General features: G+C 48.4%; 1 protein-coding gene across 1 annotated transcript in view; it reads left to right on the forward strand.

Annotated features, from left to right (window-relative positions):
* Positions 1 to 2,278, forward strand: part of NOP10 (NOP10 ribonucleoprotein) — a 42,744-nt gene extending 40,466 nt beyond the window's left edge. Inside the window, exon 2 of the mRNA XM_070944533.1 lies at positions 2,092 to 2,278. Coding sequence (XP_070800634.1) covers positions 2,092 to 2,232 — 141 coding nt within the window. The 3' untranslated portion in view covers positions 2,233 to 2,278. The remainder of the gene's footprint in view (positions 1 to 2,091) is intronic.
* The last annotated feature ends 19,135 nt before the right edge of the window (positions 2,279 to 21,413 follow it).

The raw sequence follows: 21,413 nt of genomic DNA on the forward strand, positions 1-21,413 counted from the left end.
GCCAGGTTTTGAAGATATCAGCCTGGCAGCTCTCCAAGCCAGATAAGGTCTGTGACTGTAAATTCTCCCTTGGAAGACTTTGCTGGATGTGAATGAGAAGAATTCACAGTAACTTAATAAAAAGGGGTTTATGTTGGGACAAGGAGTCTGCTTCATGCTCTTGGGAAGCCTAGGTGGTGCAGTGGACTAAGTGCTGTTATGTAGCACTTAGCTGCCAGCTGCCTGCAATTAGTGCGAGTTCAAATCTCACCAGGCTCAAGGTTGACTCAGCCTTCCATCCTTTCAAGGTAGGTAAATTGAGGACCCAGACTGTGGGGGCAATAAGCTGACTTTGTAGAAACACCACTTATGGGGGGGCCAAAAGCCCTAATAAGCAGGTATATACAGAAGAATGAAGGCTATTGCTATAAGTGCATTGTAAGCCGCCCTGAGTCTTCGGAGAAGGGCGGCATATAAATTGAGCTAATAAATAATAAATAAATAAACAGCAGCCTAGATCCTGCGCATGTGAAGATGAATCTTCACTCACCTGCTGCTTGTATGGCCCGGTTCCTAACAGCTGCGGACCGATATGTTAGGTCGAAGGATCTAGCCCAATAACTTTCAGCACAACACAATAGTTGGTATAGCTTATTTATTCGTAAGTGAAGGTATGATATAGGTCCAAGCATATATGTATCTGACCTTACATCTATACCTTACAGATATTCAACTGGATCTGAGGGAGGCGCCCTGGTGGATGAACTCTTATATCCGGAGGGAGGAGTCAAAGGTAAGGTGGGGTTGTGGGGATGATGGGTTTGAGTGAGTTAACCCATGCTGAACCATGGTGTGGGGATCTGTACAAGATTTAGACATTTTATTTGACACGATATCAGACTGTGGACCAGGGGTTAGGGACCTTTGTGCTATGGATTTCAACATAGTACCAATAGAGAATATTTGTAGCTTAGGGTTAAATTGAGGGGTCCTTGGTGCTCTCTCTGAGCTTGGTTGTTTTCTTGCAGACATTTCATTATCCAACCAGGTAACATCATCCCTGAACATCTAGCACTGATGATGTTACTCAGTTTGGGTATTGAAACGTCTGAAAGAAAATAACCCAGCACAGAGAGCACCGAGGATCCATCAGTTCAACATGGGCTATTTTCAAGGCAGAGATACATCTCTGAATGAATCCCAGCTTTTCCAGTGAAGGCAGTTCATTAGAAGCTCTGTCATTGTTGAAGACACTGAGGAATCTGGTAAGGAAATACCTCTGAAATGATGACCTCCATGGAGTCACTGATTGTCTAAGGTTAGACCTGTTTTTGATAAGAGAGCACATTGGTATCAATCAAGGGACATATGCTGAGCTTTTCCCAGAGCTGGGTCTCTGTGTGTGTGTGGGTGAAAATAAAAACTCCGGGGAGAACTGCAGGAAGACTTTAACCTCTGTTAGCACTTTCCAGTTTGCTTAGGTCGTCAGTTGATTGGTGGTTGAATATACTTCTCTGAATTAAAGAGAAGCATTTGTAGCACAATTCCTGTGTAGAGTACTGAGCAGCTCAGCACTGATTTTTCATGGTCTTTAATACTTTGCACATGTTCTGGTTACTAAGTCTGCATTACTATTAATCTTCTCATTGTTCCTATCACCCATCTCCTCCCACTTATGACTGTATGACTGTAACCTTGTTGCTGGTATCCTTAAGATTTATATTGACTGTTTCCCTATGACTATCATTAAGTGTTGTACCTTATGATTCTTGACGATTGTATCTTTTCTTTTATGTACTCTGAGAGCGTATGCACCAAGACAAATTCCTTGTGTGTCCAATCACACTTGGCCAATAAAGAATTTTATTCTATTCTATGTTCTGGATAGGGTTCCAGTGAGCTTCCAATAAATTATGCTCATACAGCTGTTGTTTTTTTTAATTTGATTTATATGCCGCCCTTCTCCAGAGACTCAGGGCGGCTTACAATGCACTAAGCAATAGTTTTATCTGAGAGGTAGGGGCCCACAAGGCTTTAAGATGGAATATGTTTGATTTAAAGTCAATATGTGATCTTCTTGAAATTGACACACGGTTCTGTCTTGCTTTGTAGAAAATGGATCCATCCGGCCAGCCAACATGTTCAGCCCACCCTGCTCACTTCTCTCCGGATGACAAATATTCTCAACACAGGATCACCATCAAGAAACGCTTTGGTGTCCTGATGACCCAGCAGCCTCGGCCTGTGGTTTAAATGTGCTTCCATCCTGCTTCCCAAGTTACAAAGGCGGCGAGATAAGCTTCGAGAGCAGTTTTGAAGCAGCAGATGAAGACGAAAAATACCTGACGATCTGCATTCTGCCGTCCACACTGTTGTCTCACTGGTATTTTTCAAAATTCCCTTTGTGTTCTGTGGACGAGGAATGAATGACATCATGCAAGCAAGACAAAATTATTTTATTCACTGTTTTTTTCCGGCTATGTAATTCTGGAAATAAAGTGAGATTTTTTCCATTGTTCTATTTCATTAGCATGATGGGTCCATGTAGTATTTTTCAGAGAAGGATAGCTCCCCCCCCCCCCCCGGGTATGGTAGGGCTATCAATATCAGTAACGCTGGAAATACCGGCTTGTATTTTGAGTGGATGATTTTTTTAGTTCTTGAGTTAACCAGCTAACTTTGGGCAATGTGGCACAAGTGGATTGATGTTGAAAATCACCCTCATTGACAGTTTCTCATCAAATTGTAGGGAAATATTGAGTCAGGTACCATAATGTTCCATCCTCCTTCCTTAGCTCAATTTTTTTCAACATTTTTTGTAAATAATTTGGGTGAGGAAAATGCTTATTAAATATACTGATATTACAAAATTGGATGGGATAACTAATGCTCTGGGAAAAAAATCCAAAATTTTCTTGTAAAATTTTTAAAGAATGGCTTGAAAATAACAGTGAAATTGAACAGACAAATGCAAAGTCATCCCTCAGACAACAAATGCATAAATATAGGATGGGGCTTGGCAGTAACATTTAGGGAAAAGGCTTTAGAATAGCAGTTCATCATAAACAATCTGAGTCAGCAGGGTAGTGATGCAAAGAAGGCGAATATTTTAGGCTCTTTCAAGGGAAGTATAATTTCCAAATCATAAGTAATAATTTCTATTCATTTTGCATTAGTTGGATCCACACCTTGAATTCCATGTGTGTCCAATCACATTTGGCCAATAAAGAATTTATTCTATTCTATTCTATTCTATTCTATTCTATTCTATTCTATTCTATTCTATTCTATTCTATTCTATTCTATTCTAAAAATTCAATACTGGGTACTACTTTTTAAGATTCAGAAGAATTGAAGCAAGTTTCACAAAAACTACAAAGATGATCCTGGGGACAAGAAACTAAATTTCATGAGCATATTGAGAAAACTAAAGGGTACATAATGCTTTTCAAATCTCTGAAAAGTTGCCAACAAAGGTGGCTAAAAACCAGCCCTTTTTCATGCTCAAAGATCAAAGTATAGAATTAAGATAGAGGAAGGCAGATTCCAGCTGAATCCAAATAGAATAAGTTTGGATGAGCAGATGGCTTCCCTGGAATTGGGATGCCTTGAAGATATCCTTGCAAGTGAGCAGGAAAGTGCCTAAATTGTCTCAATTCTCAATCAGGCCTACCTGTGCCAATAGCAACCACATTAAAGTAGGAGGGGGAGGGGTTTAGTAGTTTGAATTTTGCTGGTTGCTTAAGTCTCAACAGATTGGGGCATTTCATTTCGGTGGGTTACAGATGAGACTTCTTGTGCCATAGCTGAGAACCCAACAAAGAATCTTTGCCTCACCTGATTCTTATCAAGAGATTGCTAGTCTCCTCACCTTTCATTTATTGTGTCTCTTGGACATATTATCTATCCTTTGCAGCACAATTCTTGAAAATCTTAATGCTCTTGGAGAAAGGGTGACAAACCATATAAGACACTCCAGCAGATGGTCGTTTTCTACTGCCAGTTGTCTGGTATCACATGGATGCAGAATACTGAAGGGGGTTGCTTGTTATGAATTCTGTCTTGTTTTTGTGTTGCTTGGGTTTTCACTTCCTGCCTCAAACTGGAGATGGGAAAGGCTGATCTGAGCCAAAGTCTGCTATTTAAAATGTTTCAGGCAGGGGTGAAATCTAAATTTTTTTGCTACCGGTTCTGTGGGCGTGGCTTAATTAGTGGGCGTGGCTTGGTGGTAAGGTGACTGGGTGGGCGTGGCCAAGTCAATGTCACTTCTTTGCCCTTTTTTAACCTACAAAACACAACACAACACAACTGGCTCACCCACAATGTAAAAGCAGCTGTGCTAGACTCAAAATGGCCCCGCAACAAGCAGGAACCTCACACAGCCACAAAAAGCCCAAAAAAACAACTTTCACACTTTACACACACACAACACAACACAACACAACTGGTTCACCCACAATGTAAAAGCAGCTGTGCTAGACCCAAAATGGCCTCTGCAACAAGCAGGAACCTCACACAGCCACAAAAAGCCCAAAAAACCAACTTTCACACTTTACACACACAAAATTCCACATCCAGCTTTGTGAGATTTTGTGTGTTTGTGTAGTTAGAGTGAAACACTACAGAAACACACAAAATCTCAGAAAGCTGCACAAATATTATTTTATTTTATTTTATTTTTATTTTTATATAAAAGCAGCTAAATTTAAAACGGACGTTGCCTACCTGAACGTCCCTTCTAGGCGCGCTGCTGGAGAATCCAAAAGCGAGGGTTATTCAACAGTCTAGCAGTCAGCACTGAGTGTATGTGCCTTTAAATTTCTTGGACACGCCCCCTTTGCTCGTCAGAGGCTCAGTTTTTGTTCACGAAGAAACAGTTCAAGGAGACGTGTGTAGTTCCAGATTCAGCAGCCTTACCGGGTGGGTTGGATTCTCCAGCAGAGCACCTAGAAGGGACATTCAGGTAGGCAACGTCCGTTCTCCAGCGCGCTGCTTGGAGAATCCAAAAGCGAGGGACATGCCCAAGCAAGTTTTACATAGGGAGGGCAGAAGGCTGCACATGCGTGACCGGAGCAGAACACACTGCTTGTAGAACTCGCCGACCGAACGAGGTGTCAGCCGAGGCGTACGAATCAACTCTATAGTGGCGGATGAAAGTATTCAGCGACGTCCATGTTGCTGCCTTGCAGATGTCAGCGATGTTGGCCTGAGTCACCCAAGCAGCCATGGTGGATGCACTTTGTGTGGAATGAGGTAGGATCCTTCTGGGAACCGGCTTGTCCTGAAGCATGTACACCTTGGAAATGCAGGCTTTCAGCCATCTCCCGATGGTGGACGAGGAAACCTTTTGTCCCATCGTTGCGGGCAGAAAAGAGACGAACAGCGCCTCCGACTTATGTAAATGCCAAATCCTCCAAATATACCTGCGTAAGGCTCTACGGACATCTAATGTGTGCCATTGGGCCTCTCGCGGATGTCTCGGGTCCGGGCAGAAGTCTGGGAGAACCAATTCCTGCTGACAGTGGTAGAGGGAATTGACTTTAGGCAGGAACGACGGATCAAGCCGAAGGACCACCTGGTTAGGATAGAAAGTGCAGAGATCTTCTCATATGGATAGGGCGGCCAGCTCAGAAACACGGTGGGCCGAGGTGATCGCAACCAAAAAGGCAGTCTTTAAGGTGAGAAACCACAGGCTGACAGAGCCTAATGGTTCGAAGGGGGTTTGTGTAAGCATGTGAAGGACCAGGTCGGGTAGCAGTGAACGACCGGAGGCCTTAGGTTCGCTGCACCCCTGAGAAACCCCCGGATCCTCGTGTCATGTGAGAGAGGTAAGTCGTTCCTGGCCGAGAGGACTGTAGACAAGGCTGCCACTTGTCAACAGAGCGTGTTCGGGGCAAGCCCCTTGTCCAGTCCGTCTTGGAGAAAATCTATCACCTCAGAGACAGATGTGGAGGTAGGGTCCGTATGGGCCCAGGACCACCAAATGCAGAATGAAGCCCAGGTGGCGTTGTAGATGCGGCACGTGGAGGGATGTCGTGACGCCTGGATAGTAGAGATAGCCTTCCCTGAGATGTTGTCCCATCTCAGAAGGATCCTCTCAAACGCCAGGCGGTCAACTGCAGCCATTGGGGCTCTGGGTGCAGTATGACCCCCTGGCTGAGAGAAATCCTGTTGTCCAGAATGCGCCATGGAGGGGCGACTGACAGATTCAATAGGTCCGCGTACCAGGCCCTCCGTGGCCAGTGTGGAGCGATAAGCAGGACTTCTGCCTTCTCGCGCAGGATCTTGCGGACGAGTCGTGGAATAAGCGGAATCGGGGGAAAGGTGTATAGCAGCCCCGGAGGCCAGGGAATTGCAAGTGCGTCGATCCCCTCCGCTTGCAGACAAGGGTGGCGAGCAAAGAACTGAGGGAGCTGGGCGTTGTCCTGACGGGTGAACAGGTCAATGACGGGGGCCCCGAAGTGGTGGGGCAGCTCGCGGAAGATGTCCAGGTGAAGGCGCCATTCTGAGTTGTCTATCTGCATTCTGCTCAACCAGTCCGCAGTGATGTTCGTCGTCCCGGATATGTGTTGTGCCCGGAGGGAGAGGAGGTGGCACTCCGCCCAAGTCAGCAACCGGGATGCCTCGTCCATCAGCGGTTTCGAGCGGGTGCCCCCTTCGCGGTTCACGTGTGCCATCGTTGTCACGTTGTCCATCCGGACCAGCACGTGGTGACCCTCCATCGATGAGTGGAATTGGAGGAAGTTCCAGCCAGTTGATTTCGTTCTGGCGATCTGCCGGCAACCAACTGCACTGAGCAACTTGGGAATGCATGTGAGCGCCCCAGCTGGTAAGGCTGGCATCAGTCGTTATCGTGAGACGATGTGGTTCCAAGAAGGCGCAGCCCTTCGTTAGAGCCGACGAAGTCCACCAGCGAAGAGACCTGCGAACCTCTGTTGGGAGGGATACTCGAGCCGTGGAATTGCTGTGGCGGGAACGCTGGTACGGGAGCATGAACCATTGAAGCTGGCGACCATGAAAACGCGCCCACGGGACAATGGAGATGCATGAAATCATCTTCCCGAGAAGACGAGACAGGAGCAAGAGAGGGACGGACTGGAGCGAGAGAATCTGACAAATCAATGTCTGGATGTTGCGGCATCGGTCCGGGGACAGGAAGACCAGACCCTTGCTGGAATCTATAACAGAACCCAGGTGTAAGATCCTGGTAGTGGGGCTCAAGTGGCTCTTCGGCAGGTTCAAGGAGAAGCCGTGTTGCTGAAGGCAGTGGCAAACCGTGGCCAGATCCCGTGCGGCTTGGGTCTGTGTGGACGACAAGATGAGCACATCGTCCAAATAACAAAGTACTCTGATTGGCATCTGCCGAAGATGTGCAGCTACGGCCGACAAGATCTTTGTAAAGGTCCTGGGGGCGGATGAAAGTCCAAAGGACATCGCCCTGTATTGAAAATGCCGATGTTTGTAAGAAAAGAGGAGGAAACGACATTGAGAAGGCTGGATCGGGATGTGGAGATAGGCCTCCTTGAAGTCCACTGAGGTCATCCAATCTCCCACTCGGATGCATCCCAAGATAGATTTCAGGGATTGCATTTTGAACTGATGATAAAGGATGTATTTGTTCAGTTCTTTGAGGCCCAGGATCCCCCGGCAGCCTCCAGAATGTTTTGGAACCAGGAAAAAGATTGAATAGAAACCGGTCCCACGGTGTTCTGTGGGAACCGGCTCTATGGCACAAATGTCGATGAGATGTTGTATCTCCACCTCCATCAGTCGACGTTTGGTTGGGTTGGACGACACAGGGCACTGGATGAACCTGTTGTGGGGGCAGGATCGAAGCTCCAAGGTCAATCCCAGCCGGATCGTCTGGAGTACCCATGCATCCGACGTCATCGATTCCCATTGGGCTGCGAAGTGCTGAAGGCGGCCGCCAATGGGAAGGTGATGGAAGGCGTCATTTGCCTCTTCGAAAGGCACGGGTCCCTGTACCTCTGAAAGGGCGTTTGGGTGGGGCCGAGCGTCTGCCACGATCTCGGAAGGAAGATCTGTCATAGGGATGATCAAATCCTTGGGAGTATTGTCTTGTGGCGAAGGACCTGCTGGGTCCGGGTTCAGCTCGAAAGGGCTGCCTCTGGCTGTATGAAGGTATTTTGCGCTCGGTCCGTCGGTAAGACGAGGGCATGACTTTGCGCTTGTCCTTATCTTCCACAAGAATCGGGTCTAATGCCTCCCCGAAGAGATGAGTCCCTTTATATGGGGCTGATGCAAGCCTCCACTTTGACTTCATGTCCGCTATCCAGTGCCTCAGCCACAGCAGACGCCTGGACGTCACTGACGAGACCAGGGCATGAGACGCGAATTTAGCGGCATTGAGTGAAGCATCAGCAGAATACTCTGTGGCCGCAACAATCTTATTAATGTCCTGGTGGACCCTCGTGTCCTCCGGTGGCAAACGCTCTTGGAGTTGGCGCAACCAAATGAGGGTCGCCCTGTTGAAAAATGACGCCGAGGTCGCCGCCCTGACCGCCCAGGCCGCCGTGTTGTGTGTCTTGCGGACTGTGATTTCCGCCTTCCGGTCCTCCGTCCGAAGGCCGTCGGCGATATCGTGAGACAGGAGCAAGGAGGACGAAGTCAAGTTCGCTACAGGCGTATCCACAACTGGCAAGGCCAAGACGTCCTGGAGAGATGGGGCCGAACAGTATAACTTACGGTCAAGACTGGTGGGTGCCGGCAAAGAGGACAGCAGGTTCCAGGATCGTTGCACAACTTCCATGAAAAGTTGAGGACACGGAATGTAGGTTTGTTCAGTTTTAGGAATGTTAAACAGAGTATCGTGCGGTTGCGACATTGTTGGCGGATCGGAGAGACCCTCCGAGGTGGCCAAATGAGTAGATGACTTCGCCTTGTGCAACAAGGACTTAAATAGAGATGGTCGGAATAGACCAGTAAACGCCAGTCTGTCGGGAAGGAGGTCATCATCGTCGGAAAACTCCATGTCCCTTTGGGCCTCCTCATCCTCCAGAGAGGAGTCCTCAGCTTGAGCAGAGTCCAACTGAGACGAGCAGCGGTCTGCCGGATCATCGTAGTGAGAGACTTGATGAGCCGGAGGAGGAGGCGGGGGCGGTGGAGGTGGCGGTGGAGGTGGCGGCGGAGGTGGAGGAGGTGGAGGAGATGCAGCCATTGAAACTGGCCTGTACAAATTAAGTTGGTGTGCGCTAGCAGCCAAAGTCCTGGATATAGTTTGAGAAATGAGATTCTCTATGTCACATTGTCACATGCTAACATGACATGTGAAGGTCCCCCGGGTGGAGCCCCGCGGCCATGGGTGTGTAAGTAGCCTCCGGAGGAGGGTGCTGAGTAGGTGGCCATGTACAAGATAAATCCACCGGAACTGCTATGCCGTGCGAGAGGGCAGCGGGAGAATTCACCACTGCGGGCATTGGAGAAGAACCGGTCACAAGAGAGTGACCTTGGCACCCAGAAGGCATGATCCCTGAAGGGGGCGCAGAAAGCCCTACAGGGCCGGCAGCTGGAACGATTGCAGGCGAGGCCGTTGACTGAGCCTGTCGCTGAGCCTGATCAAATTGTTGCTCAAGCGCCTTATGATGTCTGTTGGCATCCTTGGCGGCAGCCGATGAGGATGTGCAGCTTCTCGTTGAAACAGCCGGAGCTGTGGTAGACTCGTGCTTATCCTGCTTTTTTGCCTTTTTCTTTGCAGGGCCCGGGGAAGCTGGAGCCTCAGAAGCTCCAGGACTGTGCTCCAAGTCAGAGGAAAGCTCGCAGTCATCCATGCTGAGAAGTGCTGAAGACATGAGTAGAAAGAGGTAAGCAGGTGTTTGGCACAAATGAGAAAAACACATGTCCTATGGAATTGATGTTTTCCATATTCCCCTTGCTTATTATTTTATTTTAATTATTTTATATTATTTTTAATTATGTCATTAATTTATTCTTATTTCCAGAAGGCTGCCTGGGGGTAGCGGCTCCCCGCCACTTCTTTCCTTGCACAGTCCTTCTCAGACCTGTGCCAGAAGGAAAAAAACACCAGCTAGGCAAGCATCAATCATATTTATTTATTTATTTATTTATTTATTTATTTATTTATTTATTTCAGATTTCTATACCGCCCTTCTCCTTTCAGACTTAGGGCGGTGAACAGCCAAAAGTAAAACACTTTATACACAAAAGTTAAAATAGATTTAAAATAATTAAATAAATTTGGCCCATAATTTAAAACATATAAAGGTGGGCTGCATTGATTACACCAATATAGGAAAATACCAGAAGGACTGTAACTTGTAGACAGCCTTCCAACAGCAGAGGGCGCCAGAGTGGCTGCTTAATCATTGCCACCGTCTACTGGCCCTTAACACACGCTGAGTATTCCCTTTCATCTACCGCTTTACTGCTGGTGGGTAATTACAGAAGCCCCAGCTGCAATTGCAGACCTGTAAGGGCAAGAAAAGGCACAGGGAAGCTCTCTGCACAGCTGCGGTGCTGTTGCCGGGCAGAACTGCAATAGGAATGCAGTCTGCGCTTGCGCAGCTTTTTCCCGGGCAAAAATCAATCAGGAGGCTTACTGCGCATGCACAAGCTTGTTGCCGGGCAGAAAATGGTCAAAAGGAGCGGAAGCGTGCTCCGACATAATGGCGGCCTCTGAAACCCCAGCGCTGGTGTGAAAAATGTGGGGATCGGTTGCAGCGACGATCCGACCCTTCCCACACAGTGACAGGCATGCAGCTACTCAGAAGTAGCCCTCGTGCCAGGAAAAGAGCGAGTAGGAAGAGTGTGCCACTGAGAGCAGGGCAGGGACCCTAAAGCAGCAAAAAGGGCTCCAAAAGGATACGAGTATGCCGCTGAGAGCAGGGCAGGGACTCAATAGCTGCCCCAACAATCACAACAGGAAATTTAAACTAGAAGAAGGTTCCCTGGCAAGGCAGGGCTTCTTATCTATTCGTAAATATATATGGCCAGACAGGGTGTAGGCCAGAAGACTCACCCAGCAGTCGCCAAAGAGAAGCAATATAAAGAGAAAACTCCCTTTATTTCCAAACCAAGTTGAAAGTGCCAAATCAAAATCAAAATCAAGTTCAATCCAAGGTCAGAATAGAAGAATCCAAAAGCGAAGCATTTATTCAAGGTCTAGACACCAGAAATGAGTAAAAAAAAGTCTGATTAGCTGACTGAGTGAATAAAAACTGAGCCTCTGATGAGCAAAGGGGGCGTGTCCAAAAAATTTAAAGACACATACACTCAGTGCTGACTGCTAGACTGTTGAATAACCCTCGCTTTTGGATTCTCCAAGCAGCGCGCTGGAGAACTTCCTAAACTTTAAATGGCTAGGTCTAAAAAAAGAACAACTAAGAAAAACCCCAATTAACTATTTTTTTAAAAGCTCCCAAAGGGGAAAAAAACTTACCCAATAGAACAGGGGTCTGCAACCTTGGCTACTTTAAGACTTGTGGACTTCAACTCCCAGAATTCCTCAGCCAGCTTTGCTGGGAGTTGAAGTCCACAAGTCTAGGCAGGAAGGCAGGCAGGCAGAAAGAGCTGCTCACCGATGAGCTTGATTGCAGCCAGGGAGATTCAGTTGCTTGCTGATGCATGGATTGCGATCGTCATGCGATCAGCAGCTAAGGTAAGCAAGCTGGAGGCTGGGGGGGGTGGGGAGAGAAAAAAAGAAACTTTTTTTCTTTTACATGGCTCTGGTGATCCAAGATGAGTTGCCTGATTAATGTTAGATTAACATTAGGCCAGTGGTGAAATCCAATTTTTTTTTACTACCGGTTCTGTGGGTGTGGCTTGGTGGGTGTGCCTTAAGTACCTTTATTTAGCCAAATTTGTCTCCCGGTGCCATCTTTTATCAGTGCCCATTTTCTACACAATTTCCTGGCTTTCCTTTTACTCATGTCAGCTAAAACTGGCGTCTGCCTGGCATCCCAGGCCACAATCAACTCTTCCAGGGGATTTTCCTTTGCCCTCAAGCTACAGCTTCCCATGATCCTTGAAATGTAAGGCTCCTTTGGTTTAGCCGGGCTATCTATCCTCATCCGGTTTTCAGGAAAAAAAAATCTGGGAAGGACTTCGATTCCCTCACGAAGTACGGGACACCTTCCTTTTAGGGAATTCTGCTAGGTTTTCGGATCAAAAAAAGAGATCCAGGAGGACTTGGCTGCCCCTCCAGCGGGTACTAGCACCTCCCCTGTCTATACACAGATACTCAGAGTTGCTCTCTTTAAAGGCACCGGAGACTTTCTTTTCCTTTTATTACCCCTTTACTTTCACTCAATACCCGCTCGGCTTCCATTCCCTTTGAACACAAAGTCTCACGTTCAGTGACACACACACACACACACACACCCCTTGCTTTCTCTATCCTACCCGTCACAGCTCGGTGGAGCTAGCAGTAGGCAGAGGTGCGGCTAGAGGTCGCTCAAAGAGGTGAAATCAGACTGTTTTCTGGATGGAATCCCCCCACACACACACACACTTCCTCCTTCCCTAACAGAAGGTCCTGTGCTCTGGCAAAACCCCCATGCTCTCCAGACTGTTGGTCTTTCTGCGGTTAGGAAATGCACAGAGGAAGCAAGATCCAGCTGTGATTGGGAGAAGGGCCCTCACACACATGCAGGCATACACACATTTTCCATGCTTTAAAATTAAAATTTAGAGGTACTCACCTTCTTTCCAAGCAGCCTTTGAGCTCAACACTCAAAACCCCTTTAAAACCTAGTTCCAAATGGCCAAGGTCCACGAAAACATACCCACAGACTCAATGGGTCTGCTGCTACCAAGAGAGGCTTACCTGGGCCAGGTCCATTGGTTAGGTTAGCTTGGAGTCCCATCTGTGGGGGCCAAATTGTAGGAAGAAATATCCTTCTGGGTTCAGCTCCAAGTGGGGAAAAAGACACTGCTTGGAAAGATGGTTTAATGGTGGACAGGATCACATGGTTTGAGTTCCTGAACAGAAAAAAGGCCGAGACGCAGTGAATCCCTGGGTTTTATGCCCTCTCTGGCTTTGAACTTCCTGGGGCCCAGAAAGAGTATCCTGATTGGTTGTCAGACTCCCAGGGGGTGGGGGTCTTAGCTAGCCTTGCTAGTTGATGTAATCTTCCCAGGTGCCATGTGGTGAGTTTCGGTTGCTAGATGGGTCCCATTGTATTAGTTTCTGTTGCTATTGTGTTGCAGATTATGGCCCATTAACAAAGGTGTGTGTGGGGGAGGCAGGAAGCTGCTTTGTCTTTAAAACATGTTTCTCCATTTCTCATCCAGGGAAATATAATATTCTGCCTTTGTAATATTTCCTAAAATATTTCATTCTTCCAGGAAAGGGGTGGGTGCTAACTTCCTACACTACAAATATTCTTTATTGGTACTATGTTGAAATCCATAGCACAAAGGTCCCTAACCCCTGGTCCACAGTCTGATATTAGTCCGCAGCTGTTAGGAACCGGGCCATAAAAGCAGCAGGTGAGCGAAGATTCATCTTCACATGCACAGGATCTAGGCTGCTGTTCTGACCTAGGCTTCCCAAGAGCATGAAGCAGACTCCTTGTCCCAACATAAACCCCTTTTTATTAAGTTACTGTGAATTCTTCTCATTCACATCCAGCAAAGTCTTCCAAGGGAGAATTTACAGTCACAGACCTTATCTGGCTTGGAGAGCTGCCAGGCTGATATCTTCAAAACCTGGCAAGGTGTCACAAACCAATTAAGTGAATTAATTGTCTCCTGCAAACTCCACTCCCCTTTTGCTCCTCTTTTATTCCCTCTGGGAGGGGCCATTCATGGTCCACCTGTGGCCTTACTCCCAAGTCGATCCTTGTTCTTTAGCTGTTTCCTTCGTCTGGCAACTCTGTGCATGTGCACACTGGGAACAGGCTCCAGCTGTTCATCTGCCTCACTGATGTCTGACTCCAAAGGCAGCTGATAAGTGGCATATGGCCCTGGCCCCCTCACTGCCTCCAACGCAGAGCCCTCATCAGAGCCTTCTCCAGACTCCAGGACTGGCCCATGTTCCTCCCCAACCTCCTCACTGTCCGAATCTGCTGCCAGCTCTGCTGGCCGCTGGCGGGCCACAACAGCTGTGTGCGTGAAACCATCCCCTCCCACTGTCGCTCCATGGAGCCAGAAAGGTTGGGGACCACTGATATAGCACAATCAAACATCAACACAGGACATATTTTTTGACATTTTGTACTCTTGTCCCAAACTGTTTTATGATAATGTTTGTGTCATAAAAAGCTTTATTACATTTGCCAAATTTCCATTTCATGAGTCCTGGATGATGGATGCCTTATATAAATTAGCCCATTTGAAGTACTTTGTTTCAAAAAGTGTTGTCCTAATGTTTTGTCCAATTAAAGGTTATGGAAAAGAGTTTTAGTAGTATTGAGAACCAGTCTAATGTAGTGATTTAAAGAACCAGTCTAATGTAGTGATTTAAAGATCCCTTTAACTGCGCATGCTCGAAGATGGCGGTGTTGGTTTAGCTCCCGGTCTGACGATGGGGGCTATTTGGTCTTTTCGGGGGGTGTAGGGTCGCTAAATCCATCTGCGACCCCGAGCCCCAGCGAGGAGAGCCCCTGCCCAACCTGGGGAGGATTTTTGCTCCCTTCGTGACATCGTGGTTGGAGCAAGGGGCTAGTGGTTTGGGAGAGGCCCTGGAGAGTGCTGAGGATGCCGCGGAACGCCGCAAAATTGATAGCAGCGGCGGCGGCGACGCTGTGGAACCACCCTGGGTGCTGTGGAACTGCCTGGAGCCCCGCGAGGTTATGGCGGCGATGAGGGTGCCGAAAAACAGCTGAGGGCGCCGAGAAGGCAATGGCAGTGATGGCGGCGGCAGCAGCGGTAACGGCGGTAGCAGCGATGGTGGGAGCAGCTTGGTATGGCCGCAGAGAGTCATCTGGCTGCGGTCTTTGTCTTCCATCAAAGAAGAGGGGTTGGAGGGGGATGGCGGCTCCGGCGGTAGTGCGAACGGCCGTGGGGCGATGCCCCCCTCCTCCCCTCCCCCCCACACTCAAAGCAGCAGAGCCAAGGCGGTGCTGGCGGTGGAGGCCAGTTGGCGGCGCTGGTTGCCCCCCCCCCAGATGCATCTGTTATGGTGCTGGGGTGGGGGGGGTGACACTGGCGCCGGTGATGGCGTCTGCCACAGAATGCTGCAATGGTAGTCTGCTGAGAGTGAAGAGGAGAAGCTGAGGTGAGGAGGCCTGGAATTATAGATCGGCAGAGGAAGAGATGTTATCCTCCTCTGGGGATACTGTTTCCCCCCCTCCCTCTCCCCCCCGCCCCCCTTTTTTATGGAGGGAGGGGTTTATGAACTGCTACACTCTGGACACTTTGGACCCCCCCCCCCCACCATGTTCCACTCACGCCCTCGCTGGCAGGAGAGACTGAGCACCATTTGAAAGAACTGAGGGATTTTCTGTATCCCAACGGGGAGGATAGAACACTGTTCCTGTTAATTCTTGTAACGGGACCGGCCGTCGTGAGAGGATGGTTGGCTATTAGCCTCCGTTGGAGAAAAAGAACATTGGACCTTCTCCCTGTCGTGAGAGGACAGTGGAGTCCAGCTCTATAAATAAATGGACATTGTGTGACCTTTATGCTCAGTTATCCCTTTGGACTATGATAGACTCCCGGACTGGCCTTTCTTTCCCATCTTTGGTTCGGTTGATGCTCCAAAAAGCCGACCTTCTCGCGCTGCGAGACTCCCCCCTCTCGCAGGCCTGGCCCTTCACATTATCAAGGGCCTATCTTGATGACGGGCTTTGGAACCCCGAGAGATGGCATGTAGCGAAGAGGGGGTTGAGGGGTTTTTTAGCTAAATTTTTAAAGAAAATTTTAAGGGGACCCGGGAGGGAGGGAGGGGGTTGTAAAAGTGGACCTGGGGGGGTCCAGATAGCGACTGAGCGAGATGATGGGTCGATTAGTTGCGGCAGGAGGGTCGTGAAAGGAAATTTAACCGGGGAGCAGGGGGACAACAGGAAGGGCTGTGAAATTGAAATAATGAGTGGGAGGGGCTGGTATGGTGGACGCAGGGGGTCATATCAAGTCTCGGGGGTGCGCATACGCTGTTTACGAGCGATTGCGCACTCCGGCCCCCAATGCGTGACTCGTGTCCTGGGTTGTGTAGAGTCTCAGGCCCAGGGTCTGCGGCTGATGTTGTGTAATGCCAGGTCGGTGGTTAATAAAGCCCCCCTCATTTGTGATCTTATTTTGGAGGGGGGTGCGGACCTGGCAGGTATTACGGAGACCTGGTTGGGCCAGGAGGGGGGGGTCCCCCTCGTTGAGATGTGCCCACCAGGTTTCCCTGCATTTCATCAGCCAAGGGCCCAGGGGAGGGGTGGGGGAGTGGCGGTGATTATTAGGGAAAGTCTTTGTCCGAGGGAGACCACTGTTCCTCAGATAGCCGGATGTGAGTCCCTTTGTGTGTAGTGGGGCCGTGGGGTGCAGATGGGTTTGCTGACTATGTACCTGGCTCCCTGCCACGTGGCAGCGACCCTGCCCGAGCTACTCGACGTCATTGCCGGGGTGGCGGTTGATACCCCCAGACTTATCGTCATGGGGGATTTCAACCTTCCATCCGCGGGTGAGGCGTCAGAGGCGGCTCGGGAGTTCATGGCTTCCATGACGGCCATGGACCTGACCCAGTTAGTTCAAGGCTCAACTCACATAGGGGGACACACTCTGGACTTGATTTTTGTCTCTGGTCAGTGGTTGAATGATCTTGGTAGAGGGGACCTAGATATTAAACCCTTGTCACGGACAGATCATTCGCTCCTCCAACTAGACTTTCCTACCACCTTCCCCCGCCGCAGGGAGACGGAACCAACTAGATGGTTCCGTCCCAGGCACCTGATGGACCCCGAAAGGTTCCTGACGGAGCTTGGGCCGTTCCCTGAGACCCTAACACACGACTCGACTGAAGAGCTGGTGGCCGCCTGGGAGAGGGCGGCCGTTGGAGCTTTGGACCACGTCGTGCCTTTGCGGCCTCTGACCCGATGCCGTTCTCAATTGGCTCCTTGGTTCTCTGAGGAGCTGAGAGAGATGAAGCGTCGGAAAAGACACCTAGAGAGCATTTGGAGGACTAGTCATTCTGATTCCGACCGGACACAGGTGAGGTCTTATATCAAGACCTACCTAGTGGCGATAAAAGCGGCAAAATCTAACCATTTTTCCGCTCTTATCGCATCTGCAGAGAACCGCCCAGCCGCCTTGTTTAGGGTGACCCACTCCCTTCTTCGGGGGGGGGGAGTGCGGGAAGATCCCTTGCAGGGTCGTGCTGAGGATTTTGTGCAATTCCTGCACGATAAAGTCGCTCGGATTTGGGATGGCTTGGACTCCGACTGGATGAGTCCACGGGAGGAGACGAGGGCAGGTCTTGAGAATGTTATCTGGGAGGAGTTTGATCCTGTGACTCCTGAGGATGTGGACAGGGTTCTGGGTAAGATTAGTGCCGCCACGTGTTTATTGGACCCGTGTCCCTCCTGGTTGGTGCTGGCCTCCCGGGAGGTTACACGAGGCTGGCTCCAGGGGATTATAAGTGCTTCTCTGAGTGAGGGTGCCTTTCCTGCTGCCTTGAAAGAGGCGGTAGTGAGGCCCCTCCTCAAGAAGCCTTCCCTGGACCCAGCTGAATTAGCCAACTATCGTCCAGTCTCCAAACTCCATTTTGTGGTGAAGGTTGTTGAGAGCGTGGTGGCACGACAACTTCCCCGGCACCTGGATGAAGCTATCTATCTGGACCCGTACCAGTCGGGCTTCAGGCAGGGGTACAGCACAGAAACGGCATTGGTCGCGTTGGTGGATGATCTCTGGAGGGCTCGGGACAGGGGTTGCTCCTCTGTCCTAGTCCTATTAGACTTCTCAGCGGCTTTTGATACCATCGACCATGGTATCATGCTGCAGCGGTTGAGGGGGTTAGGAATAGGGGGCACCGTTCTGTGGTGGTTCTCCTCCTTCCTCTCCGACCGCTCGCAGTTTGTGTTGGCAGGGGGACAGAGGTCGACCTCGAGGCATCTCGCATGGGGAGTGCCGCAAGGGTCGATCCTCTCGCCCCTCCTGTTCAACATTTATGTGAAGCCGCTGGGTGAGATCATCCGTGGTTTTGGGGTGAAGTGTCATCTGTACGCTGATGATACTCAGCTGTACATCTCCACCCCAGACCACCCCAACGATGCCCTGGATGTGATGTCCCGCTGCCTGGAGGCCGTGCGGGCCTGGATGGGGAGGAACAGGCTCAGACTCTACCCCTCCAAGACCGAGTGGCTGTGGCTTCCGGCACCCCGATATAGTCAGCAGGTGCCATCGCTGACTATTGGGGGTGAATCTTTGCCCCCCACAGAGAGGGCTCACAATCTGGGTGTCCTCCTGGACGCACGGCTGTCTTTAGAAGAGCATATGACGGCCGTGGCCAGGGGGGCCTTTTATCAGGTTCGCCTGATTCGCCAGTTGCAGCCCTTTCTGGATCGGGACGCCTTGCGCACGGTCACTCACGCCCTTGTCACCTCCCGGCTGGACTATTGTAATGCTCTCTACATGGGGCTCCCCTTGAAGAGCACTCGGAGGCTCCAACTGGTCCAGAATGCGGCCGCGCGGGTGGTTATGGGTGCAACTCGTTGCGCCCACGTGACACCCCTCCTGCACAAGCTGCACTGGCTCCCAGTGGTCTTCCGGGTGTGATTCAAGGTGTTGGTTACCACCTTTAAAGCGCTCCATGGCATAGGACCCGGGTACCTTCGAGACTGACTTCTGCCACCAATAGCCTCCCACCGACCAGTCTGCTCCCACAGAGAGGGTCTCCTCAGGGTGCCATTGGTCAAGTTATGTCGGCTGGCGACACCCAGGGGGAGGGCCTTCTCTGTGGGAGTCCCAGCCCTGTGGAATGAACTGCCCCCGGAAATACGTAAGATCTCCGACCTCCGGGTGTTTCGCTGCGCAGTAAAGACCCTGTTGTTCCGCCAGGCCGGGCTATTAACATAACGATTTTAAATTGGGGTATTTTAAATTTCTGGGATTTTAATTGGAGCCTAATTATTTAATGATTTTAAATTTTAATTGTTGTTTTGTTCTGTGTTTTTAATAGGCTGTACACCGCCCTGAGTCCTTCGGGAGAAGGGCGGTATAGAAATAAAATTATTATTATTATTATTATTATTATTATTATTATTATTATTATTATTATTATTATTATTATTATTATTATTATTAAAATACATTATATACTGCCAAGAGTCATCAAAATGTAGTAATGAATAATATAAGTAGATACCATAAATTAATTACCATAATATGATTATCACAGTAAATAATAATCCCAAAGCTAGGCAGTGACATTACATTAAGGTAGGACGTAAAGTGAAATTGAATATAAGAGTGAAATAATATGGGGTCAGCCTGAATGATCACTGAAGGGCCCCTTGACTAATTATTATAAAAGACAGTTGCTGGGTTCAAAAGGTTAAACCGCAGAGTTAACACACTTTCTACAGTTGGAGAAGTTCAAGAAGTCAAACCGCAGAGGTACCATGTTAAAATGCAGAACTAAACCACATGGAGCTTTCCTGCCTAAGGAATAAGGGAGGGGGCTAGCTAAAGAGGCAGATTTCACATTTCCTGTTTTGTTACTAACTGAAAAGTATAAAGATGCATGTCATAAAGAAAGTCTTTTGTTCAGAATGTAAATAGAATGCATGTCTGAACCTTTTGGCCAAAATAAAAAAGCTATTTCTGATCTCGAAATTCATCTCCGTTGTTTTTCTGCAACATTTTTTGGCGACTCCGCCAGGACTGAAGCGAGATTTTGCTGCGGGCGGAAAAGACCAGCCGGTGCCCGGACGAGGCCATCCTGCCCAACCTTCAAGGCGCCTCTGAGAGTTTTTCTCTGGAAGGAAGCAGATGGCCCCTCTGGGTACTCGATGGCTCTGACCGACCCAAGAACTAAAAACGAAATCAAAAATAAGCTAATAGATAAACGCCGGCTGAGAAAGAAGAAGAAGACGCCTGCAGGCAAGTATTGTGGGAATTGTAGGCCTACTCCTTGAGAGTAGAAGAGGGAGCTTGATCACCTCCCTGGGTCCGGGAAACGTCTCTTCCTAACGGAACCACCGTGTCCTAATTAGACTCTAGAACTGTGTGGGTGGTTAAGCCATTGCAGTTCCCATTGATGACCGTGGAACGTCCGGCGTCTTGGGTCAATGGCAGTGTCTTAGAAAATGGGTGGCAAATAGTAGTGAAACAGAACCCTGACTGACTTCACAAATGCCAAGTAGAAGTCATGCAAGTCTGTGTGGCTCGAGTGAGAGGAAATCCCTACAGGTGAAACTCGAAAAATTAGAATATTGTGCAAAAGTTCATTTATTTCAGTAATGCAACTTAAAAGGTGAAGCTAATATATGAGATAGACTCATTACATGCAAAGCGAGATAGTTCAAGCCTTGATTTGTCATAATTTTGATGATTATGGCTTACAGCTCATGAAAACCCCAAATTCACAATCTCAGAAAATTAGAATATTACATGAAAGCAATAAAACAAGGATTGTACATAGAACAATATCGGACCTCTGAAAAGTATAAGCATGCATATGTACTCAGTACTTGGTTTGGGCCCCTTTTGCATCAATTACTGCCTCAATGCGGCATGGCATGGATGCTATCAGCCTGTGGCACTGCTGAGGTGTTATGGAAGACCAGGATGCTTTGTTAAATGTTTCCAAGGATCTTACCCAATGACTCCAACACGAAATGCAATGAATCAGATCTCTTTATTAATCAGATGTTTCTGTTACAGGTATACGTCTGGAAGTACATCTGGATCTCTGGATCACATCTTATATACCTGGGAGGTGGAGCCGAGGTAAGGAGGGATCAGGGGAGGGTCTAGGTGGGTGGATGGATGGGGTTAACCCTTACTCAGCCAGGGGGCAACGTTAGGCATTTACATGTAACAAATCCCCCTCTAAATGCCTAACAGTTGGACCTGTGTGTGTATTTTGTGTGTGTACACCTAGTCTTTTTTTTTTTATTGAAAAAGTTTTTCAAATACAGATTTTTCCCCCTTTTTTCTCCCCCCTCCTCTCTAACCCCCCCTCTCCACCCCTCCCCCTGTGACTTCTTCAAAGTAAAATCCAAATTCATAACAGATTATATAATACTTTACCATCCCCTTACTCCATCCCCCAAATACTGACCCTTTCTTTCTAATAATATTATTATATCCCCCTTTTACTATACATTTCAAAAAAACATTCTACTATAACATTATATAGTAACTTCTGGTTTAGCATAGTAATATTATTATAACTCCCAATTTAACAATAATCTGCCCTTTTTCTCCTCCCCCATACTTATGTCTGTATATTAATATAACATTTCAAAACAACCTTCCACTTTAAGACTATATAATAAATCCTACTTTAACATTTAATCTTTTGTGTA

Source organism: Pituophis catenifer, unplaced genomic scaffold, assembly GCF_029215685.1.
Source record: "Pituophis catenifer annectens isolate HBS135680 unplaced genomic scaffold, rPitCat1.0.hap2 SCAF_5, whole genome shotgun sequence".
NCBI classification, from domain to species: Eukaryota; Metazoa; Chordata; class Lepidosauria; order Squamata; family Colubridae; genus Pituophis; species Pituophis catenifer.